At 42.1% G+C, this 26,303-nt stretch overlaps 1 protein-coding gene across 2 annotated transcripts in view; it reads left to right on the top strand.

Moving 5' to 3' along the window:
- Positions 1-26,303, top strand: part of ARHGAP10 (Rho GTPase activating protein 10) — a 357,364-nt gene that overhangs the window by 223,480 nt on the left and 107,581 nt on the right. For both annotated transcript variants that reach the window (XM_062199520.1, XM_062199519.1), the window contains exons 14-16: positions 4,031-4,105; positions 10,981-11,068; positions 18,647-18,705. In XM_062199520.1, the coding sequence (XP_062055504.1) occupies positions 4,031-4,105; positions 10,981-11,068; positions 18,647-18,705 (222 nt within the window). The remainder of the gene's footprint in view (positions 1-4,030; positions 4,106-10,980; positions 11,069-18,646; positions 18,706-26,303) is intronic.

Here is a 26,303-nt window from a genome sequence, read left to right as displayed (position 1 = left end):
TATTATGTTTTTAAAAGGTTTATTTTATTTACTTGAAAGGCAGAGTTTACAGAGAGAGAGAGAGAGAAGGGACAGATTGCTAGATCTTCCATCCCTCTGATTCATACCCCAGATGGCCACGATGGCTGGGACTGGGCCTGGGCTGATTGGAAACCAGGAGCTTCTTTCTGGTCTCCCACATGGGTAGCAGAGCCCTAAAGACTTGGGCCATCTTCTGCTGCTTTCCCAGGTGCATCACCAGGGAGCTGAATTGGAGGTGTAGCAGCTGGGACTTGAAGCAGCGCCCAGATGGGATGTTGGCATCGCAGGTGGCGGCTTAACCTGCTGTTCCACAATGTTGGCCCCAAAGAGTACTGCTTTACTTGGTTTCCTTTGTCAAACAAGAATTGCCTTTGATTAGGGTACACAAATATGCCATGTAATCATAGGGAAGTGCCTGCATTAGCTTCACCTGCAGTACCACAATGCCAGCCACTGATAGGACGGCTTGCTCTAACATGGGGATGGAGAAAACCTTAGGTAAGAGAAGTGGTTAGCAAAGTAAAAAGAGAAAATAAACATGATGATGTTCAGAATAGATTATGGTTGTGTGTGTGTCTGTGTAGGGATTCCTTCATAAATGTGTGTGCATAAACTTCAAGACTGTTGCAAAGGCAGAAACTGGTCTGAAGTTTGCATCAAGAGTAGACACAGACCTGTAGAATTTAGAAAGTGACAGGGAAACGTCAAAGATAACTGTGAATTTCTAATACTTGGTGATTAGAAAGGGTGCTGGCTTTGGCAGAGAGGGAGATTTGACAGACTGGAGAAGATATAAGCCCAGTAAGATGACTTGGCATGTTGCTTGGTGTGTGTTCTCTAAATATATTGGATTTCTTTTGTGTAAATGCATACCAGTTCCTAGAAACAAAGCATGTTCCAATTCTCATTGCGTTAGTCCAGAGCCTTTATGAATAGTGTGACAAGAAACATAATCCTACAAGACTTGAGTATCTCACATGCTGTTTCCAAGATGCTTTTGTAGCAGGCTTATTTAAATGGCATTAAAAAAAGGAAAAACTGTTGAGTGGCTTTAATTCCCCCCTGCACCTTTTATTATGCATTAGCAATTAACTCTTCCTCAGGTTGATGAATTTGAACTTGATCAATTATCTGATAGTAATTACCGGCAGCTCAGAGTGATGATTATTGCTGAGAATATACGCATTTCATCTCTCCACGTATTTCAGGCACTTTTCCATAGTGGCACGTTTGTTTGATTGTAGAATATGACTTGCCCTTTTGGCTCAAACTCTGAGGTCAGATTATTCTAGGTTTCTTAAATAGGAGGTGTGCTGCAAAAAAAAAAAAAAAAAAAAAAAAATCCTCTGGCATATTACACTATACCTTCCGACATCTAGGACTTGGAAGGAATGAGACTCGGTGTTTTCTCCTGGAGAAGGTGCAGACGGGCTCTGCTTGGGGTGTTTCTTGGCACCTTGCTTTTTGCTTTTTTTTGGGGGGGGCACCTTGCTTTCTTGCTTTGCTTTTCCCCCCCACGTGGCAGGACGGTGCTGCGTCTTGCCCTCCACTGGGAGTTGGGGAGCTTCCCAGGAAAGTGTGTCTCTGCGGCTGTGATGCATTGGTGTTCCACGTGGATGTATGGAGACTGAAAGGCTGAGCACTTGCTCCACTGGGTCTTTGAGTGCTAATGAGATAATTGAGAGTGTGGGTGGACAGCTTGCTGAGGTGCCATGGTAGAGCATCACACTGAGCCACAGAGGCAGCAGAAGTGCATTTTCTACAATTTCCAAGGCTTTCAGTCCAGCATTAAGGTCCTGGCGGGGTCTTTGTTTTACAGCCAGCTGTGGGCTTCCGGTGACTTCAGTCTTCTTTTGTACAAGTCTGTGTACAAGCCTTATAAGGGAACTAGGCGTATCATATTAGGGTACACCCCGATGACCCTGTTTTAAATTACTTCCTTCAGTGGCCTTATTTCTAGATACAAGTGGTCTTCAATTCATGGAAAATGTGTATTAGGAAAAACTTATAGATTCTGAAAATTTTTGTACTAAGAGAAAAATGTTTTTACTTTTTTTTTTTTTTTTTGGAAAGAGAAGGAGAGAGACAGAGCTAGAGAGGGAGAAATCTCCCATCCGCTAGTTCACCGCACAAATGCCCACAACAGCTTAGACTGGAGCAGGCCAAAGTCAGGAGCTTGGTCTCTTATGTGCATGGCAGAGACCTAAGCAGTTGAGCCATCACCTGCTACCTCCCAGGGGTGCACAGTAGCAGGAAGCTAGAATTAAAAGTGTAGCTGAGCCTCGAACCCAGGCACTCTAATATGGGCTGCAGGCATCCCCAAGAGGCATATTAACTGCTGCACCAGACTCCCACACAAACTCATTTTTTAATTTTCACTTTCTGTGAACTTTTTGAAGTACCCTTATACAGTCAAATTCTGAGGTCCTGGATTGTGTGTGTGTGTGTGTGTGTGTGCGGTCATGATGTGGACCATAACCCAAGGAAGAATAGTACACTTAAGAAGCTTCAAGAAGCTTCAAAAAATGAGGAAGGAGTAAAAAAAAAAAGTGAAAAGGAGAAGAAAGAAGAAACACTGGAAGGGAGGCAGTTTTAACGTGTTCAGCATGTTATAACATGTGTAATGTACGTTAGTGTTGTCTTGTTCTCTGCCAGCACAGCACAGGGCACAAGACATGGGCCTTCAATGTCAGTTGCGTCATCAAGATGGATGCTCAGCCGTCTCCTCACTTGTTCTGCAGTGCCTGAGCTGGACTGGGTCCCATTCTTTTTGACTCTAGTATTCTTTGTGTCACCCTTTGCAGGGAGGTGAAGAGAAAGTGAACCCCCCTGGGGCACATCCCATGGGCCTTTGGTTGCTGTGTGTTCTTTTGTTGTGGAAACGCTGGAGACTAGAGGCTGCCTCTCCTCCTCAGCCACCTGTGTCCTTACTGGCTGTAGCATTCCTGGTGCAGAAAAGAAACATGCAGCCAGAAAGCCGCAAGTCTTTTGAAGTCAAGATAATGAATCACGTTTTTGGAAATCATTTTTGTACGATGAACATTTTTAAGTGTAAAATAGTACAGAGATTGATATAGTGAACTTACACATTATCGCCTCAAGTGAGCAAGATTTTGCCACAATTGCTTCCATCTATCCCTTTCTCCCATTTAAAGCAAATCCAAGTAAAAGGCAAAAATGGGGGGAAAAAAGCAGCAGTGTGGATTTTGGTGAGGAAGAATGACAGTATGCAACTTAGAAAGGGGACTTTTTATTTTAATTTTTCTATAGCCTTACTGCCACTCAGTGTCCTAACTGCTTGCACGATGCCCTTTCCATTTGGCTTATGCAGCCCGAAAGCCACAGAAGGACACTGGTTCAGCATCTGACAGTGCGTTTTCTGGCCTTTATTTCCCTATTGTGCTCAGGGTCACTTAGTGTTGTGTGTCTGCAGAGAGAGGATGCATTGACTTGGTATTTTGCTGTTGAGTTTGTAAGGATCTTTCTTCAGAGTTTCAGAGCTCCTCCCTGGGGAGAGTCTAGAACCACTTTGCATTTATATTGTACATACAGTGCTTTGCGTGAGTTTCCACAGTATTCCGGAATCATCCATGATTTCTTTTTATGTACTAATGATCAGTGTATTATTTTTAAAAGCTGAAACTTTTCAAGAAAAATGCAAACAAGTTGACACAGTAAAGATAAAGGTTGTGAGACATCTTTACAAATTGCTTGGGTGTATGTTTCAGTGTAGCCCTGGTTCTTGACTCTCTTACTTCATTAAGGTTCACTTGCTACTTTTTCTTGACATGGAACATTGTTTTACGAGAGATTACTTTCCAGCCGCCACTCATGAATACAGAGTTGGTAAAACAAGCTAGTAAACATTCGCTTTTTTCAAATGTTATTTTTATAATCAACAGGAATCCTGGGAGTGTGAGTTAGCAAAGATTCTGAATTCGAATGTCTGATAACTGCTCTTTAAATATGGTCTTCTTGTATTTTGCTAACATTTTGTCTCTTTCAATAGGTATAAATGACCAAGGATTGTACAGAGTTGTGGGGGTGAGTTCAAAGGTCCAGAGACTTCTGAGTATGTTAATGGGTATGCCTCTTTTCTAATCATTTTTCTATGCATTATTTGTTTATGTGCATTGATTTCACAACTTAATATTTTGTAGTAACTTATGGTATACTTGTGAATCCATACTCTTCTGCTGCCTAGATGAAGTTGTCTCCTGGGCAGAGACAGTTGGCTCAGAGAAGTGGTTTAGCATTTGCATCAGCGTAGATACCTACTACCTCTTTACTTACTAGGAAAGTGAGAGAAAAAAAAGAACGCAGATCACGGGCAGTGTCTTCCCTGTGCTTGCCTCTCACAGGGCTCTGTGGTTTGCCTGGCTACCAAATTGCCTGTCCAGAATCTTGACAGTAACATTGGGTTGGACAAGGCCGCTGGGATTCGCTCATTTTTATGGCACTTTCAAAACTGTGGTTTGACAGCGAGGGTCTGATTCTTGGGGCTTCATTGCTATTCACAGTGGCTTGTTTGTAGTTTGCGCCAGGCTCTCCTCCAGATCCATGCATGCTCCATCTGTGCTGATAACACAGTGTTCTTTGGCACCGCAGACTAGAGGAAGCCAGAAAGTGAATTCATTTCATTACCCCAGACATTATGAGAATGACAAAGCGCTTTTGCATTGCACACTGCTGGCAGCGCAGTGCCACCTGTAAGACGCCCCACGTCTCCACTCCCCAGAGCTGGCTGCCTTGGGAGCAGTGGTGATAACTCATCAGGCTTTAGGGCCTGCATATCAAACCAGTGTGTCATTCTGGCCTTGCTACGTGTTAATTTATCTGATATCTCATTTTAATTAATCAATATTCACAGTGCCCTCAGGTGTGCTGTGAATGCATTGAAACCCGTGCATCGTAAAGCACTGTAGCAAAGACTCATTTTTAGGAAGCATAAAGCAAGAGGAATAAAATCAACGGACATGTAATGGATGGGATTGCTTGTTGGCTGTATTTGAACTAAGGATTTGATAAGCAGCAACCTGTTTTTTTTTTAAGCTATTAACCACAGGAAAAATTGCCCGTCACCAGTTGGAGAGCCTTACAAGAATACATGGGCTTTCATGAGCTGTTTTCATTTTCTGCCTCTCCAGTTTAACTTGGGTGTGCAGTTTTGGCAGTCAGATTTTCCTTCTTACCATTAGTGGTCTCCAAATTAAATAGACTCAGGTTGCCAGTGGTTCAGTAGCAGCTGGAAGAGTTTAATGGGACGACAGCATCTGTTTTTACTTAATTTTAAAATTAGAAACACTTCTCTCATTTCCAAGATGGTGTTATAATGAACAGAACTGGAAGCCTCTGCCGGTATCAGAGCCGGAGATTTGGGCCAGCAGGCACATTTTGGTGGTGGATTGGTTATAAGGACCTGGCATTATTTTTATTATCTTCCTGTTCACATTCAAAGCAAGTTTGATCAAGAGTGTTTTTTGTGGTCACCTCCAAGTGTGAATCTGTCTCAAAATTTGTTCTTACTCTCACAAAATCAGCCTTGCTGAACTCAGGTGGTAGTTTGATCTGCTTGTGGGAAGAGTCCCAAGATAGTCCTTCACTTACTAGGTGTTTTTAAATACCTGAACACACAAAGATTCATGAGCCGGAAAACTGCTTTCACTTGCCATGAGCCTCAGAGCAGACAAGTCCAGGACAGAAGTGAGCCCCAACTTCATTCCATTTACTGGCAGAGAAATGGGATGTTTTTGGTAATAATGCAAGTAGAAGTTAGAGAATATTTGTTACTTATTAAGTTATTCACTTAAGAAGACTACGCAAAGTAACTTTATTTTTATTTATAGATAATCTCTAGTATGAATCCAAGATTGTTGGCAAAAATAACTTTGGATTTTCATTAGCATTAATAACATTTTCTTATTACTTTGTAACTTGACAAAATAGACTCATTTCCTAATCAACTTAAGGTTTCCTTAGGATGCTTCTTTGATCTTGAATAAGTGTTCAAATGATAATAGTTTCATACTTCTTCCAACAAAAAGGTTTTAGAGATTTGAAAAATAGTTAATTTACAGGAGTATTTCCAAACGTTTATGGAAATGTTTATTGTGAAAAAAAAATCTATGCATGATTTTAAAATGTTTTTTTGCACCAAAACAGTTTAATTCTATTTTTCATGAACTTTTTGAAATACCCTCATACTGCACTATAGATATTCTTTCTCTCCAACTTTTCCCAACTCTTTATGTTGCTTTAAGGTTATATCCTAAAGAGAAGAAAAAAAAATTGTGCCTGCCACATTTCTAACTTTGTGTTTTTAAACCAATATATGAAGAAGATGATTACTGAAAGTAATATGTTTATTTCAAGTTTGAATTTTTTGAAGGCATCATTTGTTTGTAATGCATGTTTCTTGTAGAAATGAAAAGATCTAATTTTTATGTATCTGAGAAAAAGTTCCAAGCCACTTTATATATTTTTTTAGGAGAGCTGCCATTTACTTGGTTCTCTGTAGTTCCTGAGAGCTGATTATTTAATTTCATATGATTTTGATAGGTATTTTGGCATAAAATGTTGTATATTTATTTAAAATATTTTAAGTGTTCTTTAAATACTTAGGTGTCTGTTTAGTCTGGTGCACATTTCTTTTTTTTCCTGGTGTGATTCACCTTTGTACTTGATATTAAATTAGAGGAAAATGTTTCTGTCCATTCTCCTCCCCTTGTCTTCCTCTCCCCTTTCTTCTTCCTTTCCCTTCTCCTCCCGCCCCCTCCCCCCCTTCTTCTCTTGGTCCCACCAACCTGAAGTAGTGATGGCCACTGACCATAGAGAACTCTCCTAATGGTGGAGGGACCCCTTGGTACTCTGCCAGGCCTGGCAAAGGAGTTGGCAGCTCCTTTGCTGCTTGGTGGTGAGAGTTTGTCTTCTGGGCCACGTTCCACCTTGGGAGTAGAAAGGGCAAGGGTCCCTGTGTTTGCAGCAGCGCCTGTGCCTTGCTCTGGACCAAGCTTCTGGGTTTCTGCAAACAAAAAAATGCCCAAGTGAGCAGTTAGTTGCCTGCCTTCCACTTGCACGTCATTTCCTTTACTTCCCCTTTGCTGTCGTTAAGACAGGACCTGCCAGGCTGATGAAAGGTTTTTTGATTTTTTTTTTTTAATAGGATTGTGCACTGTTTGGAGAAGGCAGAGAGAAATACCAGGATGAGATGTTTTTGCAGGGGGTTCATGGTGTTTAGGCAAATAGGGTAGGAGTGTAAAAGATGAATTACGGTGGCTCTGAGTAGATCAGAAGTAGAGTGATTAGAACTGTTGTGTGTTCTTCCTTCTTCATCTCTTTGTAACGAGAGCTTCAGAGCAGAGGAAGGGGGAACTGAGAGAAAACCGTAGTAGCTTGTACAGCCTGGTCACTTTGGTGGTTATTTCTAAACTTGAAAAGACTGGATGATGATATTTATTTGACAGTACTGTAAAAAACAAGAAATAAAAATAATGTACATGAATGTTCTTGTAAAAATAGTAACTGTTAAAGATCAGCTTTGTCACGTGGATTGGAGGGGAAAGTAAACTAAAGCCATTCTGATTTTTGACTATAAAGCATATTTTCGAAACCCATCCAGGCACCGTACTTCTTCAGGCACTGTAGAATGGGCCCCGAGTCAGTGTGGAGCAGAGTGGAACCAGCTGTGTGAAACGGCACTTTGCACTCAGGCTGGGCTGCAAGTTTCCAGTTCCACAGAAATGATCAAGGGTTCTATAAATAGCAAACATTCACCCAAATAAAAAGTCAAGTCTTTGTACCTGTGCATATTCGTTTAGGTTTTTAACTGATCCATGAGGTCTTGTACCTTGATCAGAAAGGAAGCAGCAATCTGGCCGGCGCCGCGGCTCACTAGGCTAATCCTCCGTCTTGCGGCGCCGGCATACCGGGTTCTAGTCCCGGTCGGGGCACCGATCCTGTCCTGGTTGCCCCTCTTCCAGGCCAGCTCTCTGCTGTGGCCAGGGAGTGCAGTGGAGGATGGCCCAAGTGCTTGGGCCCTGCACCCTCATGGGAGACCAGGAGAAGCACCTGGCTCCTGCCATCGGATCAGCGTGGTGCGCTGGACGCACTGCGCTACCGCGGCGGCCATTGGAGGGTGAACCAATGGCAAAAAGGAAGACCTTTCTCTCTGTCTCTCTCTCTCTCACTGTCCACTCTGCCTGTCAAAAAAAAAAAAAAAAAAAAAAAAGGAAGCAGCAATCTTACCTTGTTTATGGTAAAACATATATTCTGACTGGAGACACCAAAAATACTTTTATATCTGAGTTCCAGATAAGTTGTTCACGAGGTCTTCCTCATCCTAGGACATCCACCGATTATAAAGGCCAGCTGGGGATGATTGAGTTATTTGGAAACAGCGAACATTTAATAGAAGATTAATAACGTAGACACTGTGTAGTCATTAGCGTCTGATGTGAAAGCTGCTTTTTAGTCCATGAATTTAGGAGTGTGGCTTATTTTTCCATAGAGAGAATATGATTTTCAAAATACAGAATGATGTTTTGGTAGAAAGCTGGAAATACAAGATTTCCTTTAAAAGCCTCTTGGATTTTAAAATGGTGATTTGCTGGTAGCAGGTTGATTGAAAATGTTATTTGACTTGTATGTTAAAATGAGATCTAAATAATTGATTTAATGAGAGACAGAATATTCAGTTACAGAAGTAATTGGTTGGCAAAGCCTTTAGAACAGAATTATTTAGTCCTAGTTATAAAGGATTGCATCTTTAATCAGGGTGTTTAATTTGATTTCTTGAATGTATCTGTGGCTTGTCTGACAAGCTCAGTAACAAATGAGTTCTGAATTGTAGGATCTGATCAAAATGTAATCAGTGTCAATTGCCATTGTTGTAGTTTATTGCATATTGCTGTCAGTTGCTGTAATCAAGAAATGTTGAAGGGCTTTAAAATGTCTCCAGACCTTTGAGTAATTGACTTCATATGTGTGGTGTTATGCCTGTGAAATAACCATCACTTCCTGTTTCACTCTATTTTCAAAAAGTTTGAGGCCCATATTGAGTTGTCATCCATCCTTCATCAAGCTCAAGCCTCAAACTTTTGAAGCATGACTTCATGGTCCCATCTTGACAGGTTTTTCTTTTTAAAAAGGAAATACTAACAAGATGTTTTCTTCCCTATGTGGACAACTACAGTGTAAGAGAGGAAAAAATCTCCCCAATCAAAAATTTTTTTTTTTAAACCTTAATTCAGACATCGTTCTGGAGTAAGGGAGAAAGGGTCTTTTCCATGAAACTCTGATTTTTTTCCTTTTGCATGATAGGAGTGTAGAAAAAACAGGCAAGTTTATATTGATGACTCAGTATCAACTGTCATAGCCCATTCACCACCTCCTTCCTTCGGGCAGGTACCACTGCTGAATGCATTGCTTTTTAGTGTCTCAGCTGTGGTAATAACCTGCTCTCTCTAATAATTGATGCAAATCTGTGTATACTCTCAGTGTGCTGCGATGCTGTCAGTTTTCTGGGAGCGCATTTATACCGTCTGCCTTGTGCCGATGAGGACCTGAAGCTGGATAAGTGTGAGACTTACTTGCTTGGGGTGCCGTGCCTGGTCTGGGCTGGTGCAGGCCTCAGGCCTAGGTTTGTGATGCTGGCGCTGCCCTCCTCCTCCCCGCTGTCAGGCCACTGCTGAGTGTCCCAGCCCAGAGTCACAGGGATCCCAGATGCCACCACACTCAAGAATGTTTGCCTTTGCTACCATCCTTCCATTTCATTTCAACCAGGCTGGACTTTTTCTTCTCTGTAATTTACTAACTCCCCACCTCCTTTTGATTTATTTATTTTTTGTGTGCTGTCTGCCTTTCATTTAGAACTGCCCTGCTGTTAGGAAGGGCGTGTGGAAGCAATGCACCTGTTAGCACCTTTTGGTCACAGAAAACCATTTTAGTTTAGAATGACTGTCAGGAGTGTCAACCAGGCTTCCAGTGAATATTTCCTGGATGAGTGCATACGTTGTCATGTTAATGTAAGAGATGACCCATGCTGACTTAATCAGTTTATGTGCCATAGTTCTGTTGTGGTTGATCCTGCATTCATCTTTAGGAAGGTGATACATAACTCGGAAGTGGGGACCCAAGGTTATCACCCTTTCTCCCGTTGACCTGTTGCCATTCTGAGAGTCATTTTGCCATTAATGGTGCCAGCTTGTGTTTCCTCTGTCATAAAGCGATGTGATAGCAACACACACTGTTGAAACAAGGGAAACTTCATGCTAGCAACTGACATTGCTGCATACTCTAAGCCAGGGGCACAGATGAGTACCTTCAGCAGTGCTGGGATAGGTGCTTGCTTGGCCTGGTGGGTGGTTACGATGCTGGTTAGGATGACCACATTCCACACTGGAGTGCCTGGGTTTGGTCGCCAGCTCTGACTCTGGATTCCAGCCTCCTGGCTGATGCAGACCCTGGGAGGCAACAGTAATGGCTCAGGTAATTGGGTCCCTGGCACCTATGTGGGAGACCTGGATTGAATTAACAGCTTTGGCCCTGGCCTGCCCTGCCATTGTGGGAACTTGGGGTTTGAACCAGCTAATGGGATTGTGCTGTCACTTTTGCTCTCACTCAAATATGATGATGATAGTGATAGTAATGAAGACTGATAGCTATATGTGAATTGCAACTGTGGGTGCTGAGTTGCTGTATCATATCTAATTCTTACTCCCATTCTAGTCCTTATCCTTTTGCTTTGATCTCTACTGAAGATTTCTGAAAGTGCTAGAGGTGTCTAGAACTAGAGCATGACTTACAACATTATGAAGAAACTGTGTATAATGTTTTTGTAGGAAACCATATGATTAAATATTTGTGGTTTGGCTATTTAAAAATGGAAGCTTTGTGAGCTAGTAAAGAGGGTCTTTGAATGTTTGGTTTTAATTATTGTTTTCTTTCTTGCATGCTCACTAGATGCAAAAACATGCAATGAGTTGGACCTGGAGAATTCTGTAGACTGGGAAGTAAAAACAATAACCAGTGCCTTGAAACAGTATTTGAGGTAAGCACCTCTCGGTGAAGGAGGGAAGAATGGACTCTACAGATATGAGACAAACAGATGCCCACTGTGTGTATAAACATCAGTAGTCAAGTTCAGCCTTATTAAAAAGGTGCCTAATAATGTCCCAGGCAGTGAGTTGAGTAGTAGACGGCCATCAGCTGATAAGTAAATTGCAACAGAGCAGAATTGGAATAAACTTGAGTTTTGAAATAGAAGTCTATTGTAGATGTGAGTTTTAGGAATTCAACACCATGAGAAAGATGAAAATGAAGGCCATTTATTGAAATCTTTGAGTCTATTTGTGTTTTAGAAGAAAATGAGGATTTTTTTTTATGAGAAATAAAAATTAGGTATTTAACAAAATAAATTTCCCCAAATACTTAGATGTTGACTACAAACTTAAATTTGTTTTGCAAAATTCTTCTGATGGTTAAATTTAAAGCACAATATCTGGAAACTTTCATAGTTGTTTTAAACATGCTAAGATGCAGAACTGAAGACACATAAAGTATGTCAATGATTAACAAATTCTTACATTTACAGTGAATTTACAACCATAATGCAAATTGCATGATTTCTGTTTTTTATTGTCTCTGTTTGCATTCTCATAGTTATTGTGATTCTTATTGCTAATCTTATTTCTGTTTTTATTCTAATTCTAATTTTTATTACTATTTTTATTCCTATGCTTAATTTAGTTCCTTCTTGGAATTCTCTCTCTTTTTTTTTTTTTTAAACTTTGATTTAGTATAAATTTCGCAAGTACAACTTTTGATTTATAGTGGCTTTCTCCCCCATAACCTCCCTTCCACCTACAACCATCCCATCTCCTACTCCCTCTCTCATCCCATTCTTCATTAAGATTCATTTTTAATTATTTTTATATTCAAAAGATCAACTTAGTATATACTAAGTAAAGATTTCAACAGTTTGCACCCACACAGATACACAAAGTATAAAGTACTGTTTGAATACTAGTTTTACCGTTAATTCACATAGTATAACACATTAAGGACAGAGATCCTACATGGAGAGTAAGTGCACAAGGATTCCCATTGTTGATTTAACAATTGACACTCTTATTTATGACATCAGTAATCACCCGAGGCTCTTGTCATGAGCTGCCAAGGCTATGGAAGCCTCTTAAGATCACAAACTCTAACCTTTTTTAGACAAGGCCATAGTCAAAGTGGAAGTTCTCTCCTCCCTTCAGAGAAAGTTACATCCTCCTTTGATGGCCCATTCTTTGCGCTGGGGTCTCATTCACAGAGATCTTTCATTTAGGTCATTTTTTTTTTTTTTTGCCAGAGTGTCTTGGCTTTCCATGCCTGAGAAACTCTCATAGTCTTTTTAGCCAGAGCTGAATGCCTTAAGGGCTGATTCTGAGGCCAGAGTGCTGTTTAGTGCTACCCCTTGTAGATGAAGGGGTAAGATCAAGGTAAATACATCCAAATTACCACTCATAGTGCCAAACTGTGGTTTAGATGAAGGTTATGGTAAAAACGAATCTTGTCAGTCCCTTTCTAGGATTGGAATGGAAGCCCAGTGAAGACAGGCATGGTACAGCTCACCCATTGTGGTGTCTCCAGCAGCCAGAGCTGTGCCTGTTACTGAGATAGGAGAACACCGATGGATGCTCAACCTGGGATGATCTTGCCCTGCTGCCTCGGGCAGTGTCTGCAGAGTTTGGTTGTTGTGGTTGCTGGAAGAGTGTTATTGGCATCTCATGGGCTGAGGCCGGTGCTGCAGTGTGCACAAGACCCACTGTTTCCTCCAAAGAACGGTTTCTTCCAAAATATTAGTAATGCTGTGGCCGAGGGAGCCTGTGTTCATGGCTAATGGAAAGAATGCGAGAGCGACACAAATGTAGTGATTTGTGTGTTAGTTTGACCAGCAGAGGATACTGCTTTAGGAGTAGGAGTTAGCTCTAAAGCCATTTTCCTGGGGAAGGGTTTTGTCGTAGCATTGAGACTCCTCATTTCCCATTCTTGTCCTTGCTCTGCTCCTGATTCCAACTTCCTGCTAATGCAGACCCTGGGAGGCAGTGATGATAGCTCAAGTGGTTAGGTCCCTGCCACTCACGTAGGAAACCTGGACTGAGTTCCTGGCTCCCAGCTTTGGCTTGGCCCAGTCCTAGCTGTTGTAGACATTTGGGCACTGAACCAGTGGATGGAAACTTTTTCCTTCTGTCTCTTTGCCTCTAAAATTAAAACAGGAAAATCATTTTACTATTTGGTAAACTTACTACCAGTACAGGTAGGGGTTGACCAAGGTGACTCAGCTGTTAGTGGGGATCTGATAAACATCAGTTTATTTTTTTGCAGTAAATTATGGCTTTTTTTCCCCTCTGCTGTATATAGTTTCATTTTTCCTCGGGAGAGGAAAGCATCTGTTTATTCAGTTCATATAGTTTCTCTTTGCTTGTTGGTATTCTCTGAAGCTAGTTCCATGTTGCCTCTGGTCTTGTGTTTATTTTTCTGCTTTCTCCTCTCATTACACTGCTTCTTCCTATTGAATTCCACTTTGAGGCATACATTGCCTGCAGGATGACATTAGATGCTATTATTATATAACTTCATTCTTAACAGTATCTACATTCTGCCTGTATGTGATAAAGTGATTATCATAAGATGGCAGATGCCTGGGGAGATTGTAAAGTTAGGTTGCTGTCCCCGCCTCATGCTATTTTTGTCAATGGAAAATGCAGGAATTAGGATTTAATTGATCCTTTTTCTGGTGATGCACCAAATGGAAGAACACTGAATTTCTCCTTCCAGTTTGACTCCAGGATCATGACCCAAACAAGTATATTACAAGAGCTCGAGGTCTGCGGTCAGCCAACCTGTAGGGTAGGAATCCCAGCTCTGTCCCTTACCAAACTGCAATGGAGCAGAACATTGCTTTTCCCCCCAGAAGAGCTCTTGCTTTTAACAACTTCTCTTTGCAGATAACCTGGCCACTTGCTGGCTGGGCAGTCGGGGAAAAAGGAGGGAAACAAAACTTAGAAAACCCTGAACTAAAGCAAGAAGCAAAACCTCCAGGGGCCCTACAGGAGGCTAAAAATGAGCAGTGGACCCATCAGTGGTGTCTTCCTTTGTCATCTGCTGACTTGGGGCAAATGTTTTTACTCCCAGTGCTTTAGAAGGCTGGGTTCCAGCCTCTTGAGTGGTTTCTCATCTATGCAGATTGTAATTTGAGTTTTCAGCAATGTGTTCCTACTGCAGAGGGGGAAAAATGAGCACTTGGGTGCTGTTTTGAGTACAGTGATTTTACCTGGAGGAAACTTCTTTTAAGCCTGGAGATTGGAATGGGACTTTTCGGGAAGGAACTGCCAGCTTAGGTAAATGTTACGATTTATATCACCCAACAGATCCCAACGGGTGGCGAAGAGAGGTGGCTTAGAAGCATGTTGGGTGAGAGGCTGAGCGATGTGGTGATTCAGTGTAATAAATTTTGTATGGGGAACTTGTCATTTTTATTACTGCTTCCCTAACATTAGTGATATTTATTTTTCATGCTGCATCGCCTGGCTAGACATATGGCAATGATATAAGTAGCCTGTAGAAGATATTTAGACACAAATTCATTTTTATTGGAAAAGAAATGCTCTCTGTGGTTTCTCCTAAGTGAGCTCATTTCTCCACCTTTTCTGTTTGGCACCCTTTAACTCCCTCTTCCTGCTAGGTAACTGTTTTCCTTCTTTGCTGCATACTTCCTGCTTGTCTAAATTAGTACACTTCAAAGAGTTCATGGAAAGATGGAACTAAATGATAAGTTTGTTTAGGGGCACACATTTTTCAAATTCTATGCATAGTTTTTTTAAAAAATAATACCATTTTCCATGAGGGTTTCAAGACTCCTCATATGTGTGGATTTCAAAATTTGTTCACATCAAAAATGAAGTTATCTTCTAGTTCCATGTTCCATGAACTCTCTGAAGTATACCCTGCACTTTGAAACAAAACCCTGTAAAGGATTCTGTGTAATCTGTCCTTCTTTCTCCTGATTTAGGATGGGTGAAAGTGATTTTTTTCTTCTTTAAATGGGAGCCTAGAAGAAGAAGATAGGGAGAGGGGAAGTAAGAGGAATAGCTTCTCCTCACTCATGCTTTAAGTCTTAGTTTTGTCTTTGATTGTCATGTGTATGCATCATTAATTATATTTAAGGAACATACCTGTAAGTATACTTCTGCATCTAGCTTTGTTTTTTATATCAGAATTATTGAAGTGTAATTGACACCAACCTATGCATATTTATTGTATACATTTTGATGTTTATATATGTATATACTTGTGAAGCCGTCACCATGGTCCAGACACAATATCATCCCCTAAAGCCTGCTCCTGTCATTTGAAATGCCTTATGCTCATCTTTTCCTTTCAACTGCGGAGGCTCATCTGTAGGTGACTGCATCTGCTTCCTGTCATACATTGCTTTGTGTTTTCTATAGTTTCATATAAATTGAATTTTACAGTGTATAAACTTTCTTTTAATCTGGATTCCCTAACTCAGCATAATTGGTTTGCATTGACCATTGTCACAACATTTACCAGTAGTTCATTCCTTCTAACTAGTGGTCCCTTGTATGAATATACCACATTAAAAAAAAATTGCCTGTCTGCCTATTTCAACCCTCCCTCCCTTTCAGCTATTGTCCATAAAGCTGCTAAAGATGTTCACAGATCTTTAAATGGACAAGGGTTTTTGCATCTCTTGGCTAGATCCCAGGAGTGGCATGTCTGGGTCATGTGGGAGATGTATGTTTAATTTTTTGGGAACTGAGATAGATTTTTCCAAAGTTAACGTACCTAAACTTCCCACCAGCATTGTTCAAGAGTTCCACTGCCTCTACATCCTTGCCAGCTCTGATGTGTTCAGTCGTTGAAACTTTAGTCATGGTCATCATGGCAGTATCTCATTTTGCTTTAAATTTGCACTTCCCTAGTGATGAATAATGTTGCATTTTTTTCACATTCTTATTTGTTATCTATATATGTTCTTGGACAAAGTGTTTTCCCTGATTTTTAGAAAATTAAATTGTATTATTGTTTTGAAAGCTTTTTAAATATGTATTTTTTTTCCTTTTTCATGTTCGTCACGTTTATTTTTTGAAGGTTTTTATTTAATGAATATAAATTTTCATATGTACTTTTGATACAAGTACTTTCAGAGGTACATGCTTTGCAAAAGTTTTCTGCAGTCTGATTTGTCTTAATTCCTAGTAGTAGCTTTCAAAGATGAGTTGGGAATTTTGATGAAATAGGATTCATGAATTTTTGATTTTGTGGCCTGTGCTTTTTGTGATGTATCAAGAAATCTTTGCCTGATCTAAGGTCACAAAAGATTTCCTTTATATTTTTTTTCTAGAAGTTTACAGTTTTAGGTTTTATACTTAAATCTATGATCTATTTTGAGTTAAGATATAAGATCCAGATTCAAATTCATTTGTGCATGTGGATGTCCAGTTGTTTGACTGCTGTATATTGAAATGATGGTCACAGCGGCCTGTGCCGGGCCAGACCGAAGCCAAGAGTATGGAGCTTCATCCAGGTCTTCCACATGGATGGCAGGGGCCCAAACACTTGGGCCTTGTTTTACTTTTCCTTGGTCATTAGCAGGGAGTTGTATTGAAAGTGGAGCAGCCGGGGCATGAACTATATGGGATGCTGGTTTCACAAGTGGAAGCTTTACCTGCCTTGCTACAACACTGGGCCCCTTTAATTCAATGTTTATTGTGATAGAGATACATACCCAGAGTAACTTGAAAGAGATACATACCCAGAGTAACTTGAATCTTTTTTATTTAACTGAGCTTTGTTTGATGGCCCAGAATGTGGTTTATCGTGAGAGCAAGTGGCCCATGTGCACCAGCAATGTATGTTCTATTACTTTTTGGTGGAGAGTCATTTAGGTGGAGGACATGCTGATTAGGTGAAGTTGATGGATGATTTGTTCCAGTCTTCTGTATCCCAACTCATGTGCTGTCTACTTGTGTTACCAGCTACATAGGCAGAGAGGTATTTAAATCTGACTGTATTGTGCATTTATTTCTCCTTGCTGTTTTAGCAGTTTTTGTCATGTATTTTGAAGCTCTGTTATTAGATCTATTGATGTTTAGTATTGTTATGTTATCCTTTTATCAATATGAAATGACTTTTTATGTCCAGGGCTTTTGCATGTGCCTAGATATTTTTTTTTAGTCTTTGAAGTTTTTGGAAATGTTGGAAGAACTATTTTTAGGTTATACAATTTCAGCCTTTTAGAAGTTTTTGATTTCTTGCCAGATTATACTCTCAAGAAAGATAGTACAGATGGATACTCATCTAAACGTTAAGTGTTTGTACAGTTAGGAGGTGTGTTCTTTTAAAGTTGAGGATACATAGCAAGTTTCATTGAAATAAAACATCCTGTTGCTCACAAGATTAAAGATGCTGCCATTCATGTAGTTTGTTTTGTAGAAAATTAGAGTGCTCTGTACATTTTTGAGGTGGTCAGCATTTTTATTTAATATGCACAAATATAGTAGATATGTTTAAGAGAAAAAGATTTAAGTTAAATATTTTCTGTGTAATTTTTTGTTGGATCTTCAGCTGTACCTTAGAGATGACTCAAAATTACATGCTTACATTTAGATAGAATGGTTGACTTTAAATATATTAATTCATAGAAGGAAGTTTTTATACATAAAACCAGATGTTTGTCAAGATAGTTTCCACAATTAGATAGGAATTAACTGTATACTTGGATCTGATAGGGAGTGTTTAAAAGATTTTTTTATTTTTTAAAAATTTTATTAAAGTTATACAAATTTCTTTTATTTCATATATATACAGATTCAGGAATATAGTGATACTTTCCACCCCACCCTCCTTCCCACCCACGTATCACACTTCTTCCTCCTCCCTCGCTTATTCTCATTCTTATTATTTAAGAAGATATATTTTCAGTTAACTTTATCCTCATGATTAACCCCATACTAAGAATTCAACAAGTCATATGAAGAAAAAAAAATTCCTCAACAGTCGAGACAAAGGGCTGTTAAAAACCATCACATCAAGTGTCTGTTTTGCTCTATAGATTATCTTTTAGGTGCTCTGTTAGTACCAGAGATCAGGGAGAACATATAACATTTGTCTTTTTGGGATTGGCTTATTTCACTAAGTATAATGGTTTCCAGGTGCATCCATTTTGTTGCAAAAGACAGGATTTCTTTTTTTAACTGCCATGTAGTATTCCATATTGTATATTTACCGTAATTCCTATATCCAGTCTTCAACTGATAGACATCTGGGTTAATTCCATACCTTAGCTATTGTGAATTGAGCCACAGTAACCATTCCGATAGGGATTTGTAACTGTTTATTGAGCTTCAATAATGCCTCGTGCAAGTATCAGTTAATAAAGTGATCCATTTGATTGATGTATTTTTTGTGTGTTTGCAAAGGTATCCCTAGGGATGTTTTACATGAGAACCAAGAAATGCACAATATATTTAACAGCCTTTTAAAAAACACAAGCTCAGAGGGAGGTGAGCTCTTCAGATCTGTGCAGTAATTCTGAGCTGTCCTTTTCACTCAGGAGTCTCCCGGAGCCCCTCATGACTTACGAGTTACACGGAGATTTCATCGTCCCAGCCAGTAAGTATCAGAGATGTGGAGAACCAATTTTCAGCTTGAGGATGTGTATAATTTCCATGTGAAAATTCAGCTTACTATTATTGCAATCTGTGTTAAAAAATCAGAAATCACTTTAGATGAAGTTGGAAGAAAGGGCAGGTATATTCATTGGTTCATTCACAGACATTAGTTATGGCCTATTGTGGGTTAGTCAGTGGTGGATGCTGGTTGAACGTGGTGCAACAACAGGTTAGGAGCCAATCCTATAGCAAGTATTTGGGATGCGCACCTCTCATAAGGCCATAAGTTATATACTCATGCATGAGAAAAATGCAGTGAGGACACAAAATATTTAGTTTGCAGAAGGGTGGAGGGGAGTAGCAGATTTGAAGAGAATAGTAGACTGGGGATGGCTTCATAAAGAAAGATACTTAGATGGAAATTATAGACAGAAGGAATATGATGAGGTAATTCCAGAAGCCCAGACAATATTTGATAGTGAATTACATGTGATAAAATGTTACATGAAAAAGGCCTACAGTTGGTAGAACTTAAATTTGTGATTACATTTTTGTGAGTCATGCTCAGTTGAGGCTTTCTTGTTTTTTCTCAATTATCATATAGCTCACTTTTTACATTCAACACATGCTGTTTAATCATCACAGCCATCTGAAGTATACTGGTGTTAAGTATTTAATAGTTAAGGAAATGTAGGTTGAGACATATTAAATGACTTGCCAGATTATAGAGAGTTTTGTTTAAAATTCAAAACCGCAGTTCCCCTGGCTAAAACCTGCAGTATTGGTTTTCACAGGTGCACTGACAGTAGCTGTAATGGTATTTTCATTTCCTTTTATTTTTTTTCCCCCTAGGATGTGTTCCATAGTTTAATTTCTTGAAAACACTCAGCACAGTCCCTGTGGGTCCTAGGCTACTGCTGCCCAAATGCTGCTTTCCGTGTTCCCTTCTTGTGAGGTCTTTGCTGCAGCCCGTGTGAAAGTTCCTGGTCTGCTGCAGGGAAGCAATGTATAGGCCCCGTTACATCCCAGGATGAAGTAGGCTTTCTGAAGATGCAAAAAACAGCGTTCTATTCTCTTGTGTTTGTACGTGGAAGTGGATTTCTTTTTTTTTTTTTTTTGAAATGAGAATTTGTGTGATCAAGAAAGTCAGGGAAAGTTTTCTTGGCAAAAACTCAAGCAAATGCTAAGTTGTTTTGATTTCTTCCCTGTGGCATTTTTGGCAAACAGGGGAGAGAGAAATTAAACTTAGTTGGAGGACAATTGTTTCACGTTGTTTGCCTTAGAGACTGGAAAAAGCAGAAGAGTGCCAATTTTAATCTAGAATCCTTTGAGAACTGGAGAGAGATAAAGTGATTATAGGATAAGGTTTTAAATTCCCACAAATTAGTGTCATTAGTATTGCCATCACTAAAGGCAGTCTGTTTGAAATTCTAATACCCATGTATTTTACCAGAAGATGTTCCGAAGTGGTAGCAACTTAGTTCCCAAGGAGCAGTCCAGCCTGTGGTGGAGGAAGTGAGTTGGTATACATGCAAAGGTATCATCACCTGTTGGGCCAGTACCCTGTGCTATGCTTCCTCATTTTGCAGAGATCCTGTAAGAAAGTCTTACCAGTGATTTGAAAAGCAGGTCTGTTGCAAAGAAACACTGTAGCTACTGTCATTGCTGGTGTGGATTTGCACCAAGTGCAGCTGTGGTTGGAAGGGGACCTGTGGTGATCTTACTCAGAAAAGCACATGCATTGAATGGATGCATTTCTACGGGCCAACGTTGTCAGTGCAGACTTTTACATTGTCGTTTTAATCTCTTGTGAGTACCCTTCTGAGTATATGCTCTCTTGCCAAGGAGAGAGTGAGAGCAGATCCTGTAATCCTGTGCATATGTACTTTTCAGAGCTGAATGAAACAGTTACAGAGGTCAGAGGCCAAAATCAGTCTCCCTTTTTGAATGTTGTTGGAAAATGGGGATTGTGGCTAAGCTATCGTTTTCCATTAACAATGTCACAGCTTACCTTCTTATTCTCGAGTGTTTTGTTAGCTGAGCTGACTGCTAAGTTACCAAACACTGTGTGCCTGCCTCTCACACCAGCGTGGACAATGTGGGTTTTTTTTTTTTTTTAAATATTTATTTATTTGAAAAGCAGGGTTACAGAGCAGCAGCAGAGGCAGGGAGAGAGAGAAAGGGTCGGGGGGAGGTCGGTCTGGTTCACTCCCTAGATGACCACAGTGGCTAGAGCTGCAACCATCAGGAGCCAGGAGCTTCTTCTGGGTCTCCCATGCAGGTGCAGGGGCCCAAAGACTTGGTGCTTTCCCAGGTGCATTAGCAGGGAGCTGGATCAGAAGTGGAGCAGCCGGAAGTTGAACTGGTGCTCACATGGGATGCCAGCACTGCAGGCGCTGGCTTTACCTCCTGTGCCACAGCGCCGGCCCTGACACTGGTTTTCATCCTTGTCAGTCATGTGTGCTGGTTTCCGTGTGTTCACGGAGCTGAGATGGTCTCTTCTGCCTTCCCTACTGGTAGTTCTGAGGGTTTCCCCTGGGCCCCTTCGCTTTCTCTCCTCAATTTCTCTCCTGCACTTCTGTGTTGAAAATCTCTAAGTTCATTTCTGGAGATCAAGATAGAAATATTTGAATTTTATTTCAAGTTGTTACCACAAAAAGCGAAATTTCTTAGTTCTGAAAAAGAAAATCGACTGACTTGCTGTTCAACATTAAGTACATTGGAAACATAAGGAAACAAAATCTTTGTTTCCTTTGATTTAAATCCCTCCATAAACTGAGTTAACTAAAATTGCTAATAGGAGCTAGAGATCATCCTTCTATGTGACGGATTGTAATGGGCTTTGGAATAGAAATTCCTGAAACAAAAATGCTGTTCTCTTGGTCTGTGCAGCAGGGCAGCAGCATGTCCACCACTGCAAGACTGCCGGGCACCTACCTGGATGCATTTTCTGCATGACAATTATTGCTTTTGAGTATGCCACGGTCCATGCCCTGTGTGTCAGCCTTTCAGACTTAGAGTCCTCGCAGTGTTGTGTTGGTCAGAGTGGACCCAGCCTTCGGAGTTGGGCTCATCGTAAACTCAGGACAAGAATGACAAGTAGAGCCTGGGTGATGGTTACATCACACAGGCAACCTCTTAACCATCAGCCAATCCACACAACACCCAAGTTGCTAGGTTCATTCAAGTTTCTTCCTCTGGTCACATTCCCTGGGAAGCAAAGCCATAACTGCAAAGTTCTGTAGTCATACCAGAGGAGAAGTGGAACTATTCCAGCATCCAGGGCATTGGTTTTGTTTAACCAAGCTGGTCCCTCCTGATTGGTAAACCTGTATATGGAGCAGGATAAAAAAAATCATGTGAGTCTTGGTGGGGAAGGACTGAGAACCGTGGACGTGAAAGGCATCCAGGGTTGGTTGGTAGCTATCTCTAGCCTGATGTACTCATTCCACAGTAGTTGGGGTACCCGCAGACAACAAGAACACCTGCTGTGTGTTCACTGAAGCCACTTGTCCCTGGGGAAGTACTTGGGTGGTTTCTGCCATGCCATCCTAAAATTACACTATTTAGTGGCATTTCAATATGAAAATCATTTAACATCTGCCTGTGTGTCTGATCAACACCAGTAAACTCTGATCCTACCTTTTCAGTCCCCGTTGGTTGGCACAGCACCGTAAGCAGATATACATTAAGAGTGCAGTGGCTGCTGACTTAAAGTTTCACAATTAAAATGCTTTTCCTGTTCTAGTACACTCCTAATTTCCTGGCATTATTTCAGGAATTTGATGTAATGATGAATTTGGTATCCAAGATTTAACAAAAACGGATTTTCATTCCTTGTCAAAATTAATATCAATTAAAATGTAATACGGGTGGGCATTTGGCGCAGTGGTTGAGGTGCCGACGAAAGTAGCACATCATGTATTGGAGAGCCTGGGTTCGAGTCCTGTTAAGTTCCTAACTCTAGCTTCCTGATAATGCACACCCTGCAAGGTAGCAGGGATGGCTCAAGTACTTGGGTCGCTGCCATCCATTTGGGAGACCTGGATTGTGCTCTGGGTTCCTGGCTTCAGCCTAGCCCAGCCTTGGCTGTTGTGGGTATTTGTGGAGTGAAACTGCAGATGGGGTTTCGATTTCTCTCTGCCTCTCTATCTCTGCCTTTCAAATAAAAAAAGAAATAAAAAAATTTTAAAGATTTTATTTATTTGAAAGGCAGAGTTAGGGAGGGAGGGATGGAGAGAGAGGAGAGATCTTTCATCCGCTGGTTCACTCCCCAAATGGCTGCAACGGTAGAAGCTGTGCTGATCTGAAGCCAGGAGCCAGGAGCTTCTTCCAGGTCTCCCACATGGGTGCAGGGACCCAAGCACTTGAGCCATCTTCCGCTGCTTTCCCAGGCACATTATCAGGGAGTTGGATCGAAAGTGGAGCAGCTAGGACTCGAACTGGCATTCATATGGTGTGCCAGCACTGCAGGTGGCTGCTTTACCCTCTACGCCACAGTGTGGACCCCATAAATACACATTTTAAATATTTTACTAAAAAAACATTAAACTTTTCACCATTTTGAAACACCAAATGCCCCTTTCTGGTTCTGCTTTACCTCCTTGTCCATTATCTTTAGTTTTTCACTTTTTGAAGAATGGTCTGAAATCCCACTCTTGCCTCCCGTCCAGCAGCTTCTCTTTGGTCTCCCATTGTAGTGAAAAGGGGTCTGTGTTGATGAGGTTAGTGTGTCCAGGGTCCCTTCTCCCAGTCTCTCCATCCTTCAGTTGTTCTTTGTCTGTTGATACTGCTGCCCATGCCCAGTCTCTGCAGGATTCTTCTTCCAAGACTTCCTGATGACCAGGTGCTCCCTGGTCCTTGCTCCTCCCACCCCTGCCTCCTTGGTTTGCTTTGCTTGGCCTTCAACTTGGCATCTCTCCCATACCTGTCAGGAGCTGTGTTCCCCACAGCACCCTCAGTTTGCATTCTGAGTGGTCGAGCAGCCCTGTCCATGTGCTGGGACATGGACAACTTAGAACCGTGATGTCTTTCCCCAGCCACCTGCTGGGTACCGTGACCTCCACCATCATCTTCCTCCTTAAACTGGCTTTGCCATCTGCACTGCTGTCTGTCAGTGGAACTGACCATGCCATCAGACAACCCGAAGTGAAACACTGGTCATCTCTGTTGCTTCTGACCCACCACCAGCCTGCCGCTCAATCATGTCAGATCCAAACCTGTCATAGCTGTCACATGACAGTAGCACAGGTGGCCGTAATAATGGCCGACAGGAACTGAATGCTGCTCTGGGCCGGCTACGATGGCTAGATGCTCTTCATGCTTACTGCGCCAGATCTGTCCTGTGCTATCGTCATCTTCCTTTTGCAGGTGGACAAACAGGCGCCGAGTGCTCAGAGCTCAGGTAGTTTGCTCAAGCCCGCAGCTGTCAGTTAGAGGCAGTGACTGTATGATGTGACTCCAGGCTTCTGGGCATGTCTTCCTTCCTTGTGGTTCTGCCACCACCCAGCCTCCCTCCCCGTTCTGCGATTTCTTGTCCACACAGCATTTCCCTCCCTCCTAACTTGCTCCTTCTCCCAATTCTAACCCACCCTGCCGGTGATGTCTGGTTCACTCTGTTCATACACTCTGCTAGCTTTACTTTGACTGATTCATCTAGAAGCTACCTGTAGAGACAGCTTCTTCCATGTGGCCTTCTCAGACCAATGTTGGGGCACAGGCTGCCTTTCTGTGTGCAGAGGCGCTGCTTTGGGGTGTGCACTGAGCTCCTCATTTCTGCCTGTCCATGAACTCGTCCACTTTGCTCAAGGTCCAGCTGCCTGCTAATGTGCACCCTGGGCAGCAGCAGGTAAAAGTCCCAGTACCTGGCTCCCTGCCACCCATGTGGGAGACCCCGCTGGAGTTCCTGCCTCTGCTTGGGTCTGGCCTAGCCCAGGCTATGGTGGGTATTTCTAGGGGTGAACCAGCAGATGGATGATCTCAATCTCTCTCTGTCTCTACCTCTGTTTTTTTTTTTTTTTTCCTGTCTCTTAAATGAAATGACAGTAAATAAAAATAGAAAGATGTGCCTTAGATATCCTTTCTCATATGGGGCCCTTCCTGAGATTCCCCTGCCTGCTTGGTGTGGAAAGCAAAGTAAAGTAGAAACCCTGCTTTCTGTTTGAGAAAAATGGGTGCCCAGTTCTCATCAGGCACTTCTTTGACACCCCTGAAAACTCTGGCGTCATCTCCAGGAGTGAGCATCGTGTTCATTTGCTTGATCATTTCCCAGGAAGGATACGGGGAAGGGAATTCAGGTCCAGTGTTACCAAGAGCCATGGCTAGTAAGGAATACTGCAGTACAAGGGTCAGTGGCAGGGGTGAGTTGCCCAGGGCTGCTGTAACCAAACCAACTGCAAACCAAGTTGCTGAGAGAAGCTGATGTGGCCACAGTTCTGGAGGCTGGAAGTCTCCAGTGGCCCTGTCAGTGGTGGGTTGGTGGGGGCTCTGTCCTTGCCCCTTCCGGCTTCTGGGAATGTTCTTTGCTCGCAGCTGCTTCTCTCTGGGCTCTGTCCCAGGGGTCGCAGGACACTGTCCCCGTTGCTGTCTTCCCTCGGCCTCTTTGTTTTCTCCAGTGGACACACGTCTTGCTGGAGGACGGGACCCAGCTCCCGCAGTCTGAGTTTGCCGTAGCCGACCTCTGGACCAACCAGGAGGCCTCTTCCCAGGGAGGTCACCTCGCCATGCTGAGTGCGCCTTCTCCTCCCGATGCTTTGACACCTGTGGCTCTCAGGGCTGGCCGATCCCAGAGACTGTAAACCTGGCTCCCTTTCTACATGCAGGCTGTCTGGTCTAAAGGCCACTGGCCCTCCCTGGCAGCCGCCTCTGCTGGGCTCTCTCACTCCAGTTGGGTCATTGCCAGCAGGCATCACCCCGCGTCCCTGGGACCACAGAAGGAATTCCACCTGGCCAGCACCAGGCCAGCTTGCCCTTCCTCACCCACTGCTGCCTGTGCAAAGCATGATGCAGGCTCTGGCCCTTCCCTTGCCTCTTCCTAACCCTGGTGCTGCACACTTTGCCCTGTGTGGCCTGCCAGGCCTTCTGTTTTCAGGCCTCTGTGCGTATGGACTTGAATCTGGACAGTGTTCTCCATGTCACAGTTTCCCTGTTTGAAATAAATCCTTTAGAGCACTTGCTTTCTGGGAGACAAGATGTTGCAGTTTCTGTTGAGGGACTGCAACTTGACCCAAACCAGATAACAGCCTGTTCAAGGAGATTTTACTTAGATTCCTTTGGGGGGCAGTTACCCAATGGCTGTGTGCTGTCATGTTAGCAGTGAGCTGACTTGAAGTACCATGTGCCAGCAGGGGGAGGTTCGGGCAGCCATGTGGGCACTTCACAAAGCTCATGGAGTAGGCGGGCACTTGGCACAGTGCTTATATATGCTATTTGGGTTGCCTTCAGCCCATACTTGGAGTACCTGGGTTTGAGTCCTGGTTCTGCTTCTAATTACAGCTTTCTTGGGAAAATGGAACTAAAATGTAACTTTATTTTGGTGCCCCAAAGTATTGAGGTCCATGCATAATTTTTTTTAAAGATCTATTTATTTGAAAGTCAGAG

Source organism: Lepus europaeus, chromosome 8, assembly GCF_033115175.1.
Source record: "Lepus europaeus isolate LE1 chromosome 8, mLepTim1.pri, whole genome shotgun sequence".
NCBI lineage: Eukaryota > Metazoa > Chordata > Mammalia > Lagomorpha > Leporidae > Lepus > Lepus europaeus.
This window is presented reverse-complemented; position numbering and strand designations above follow the sequence as displayed.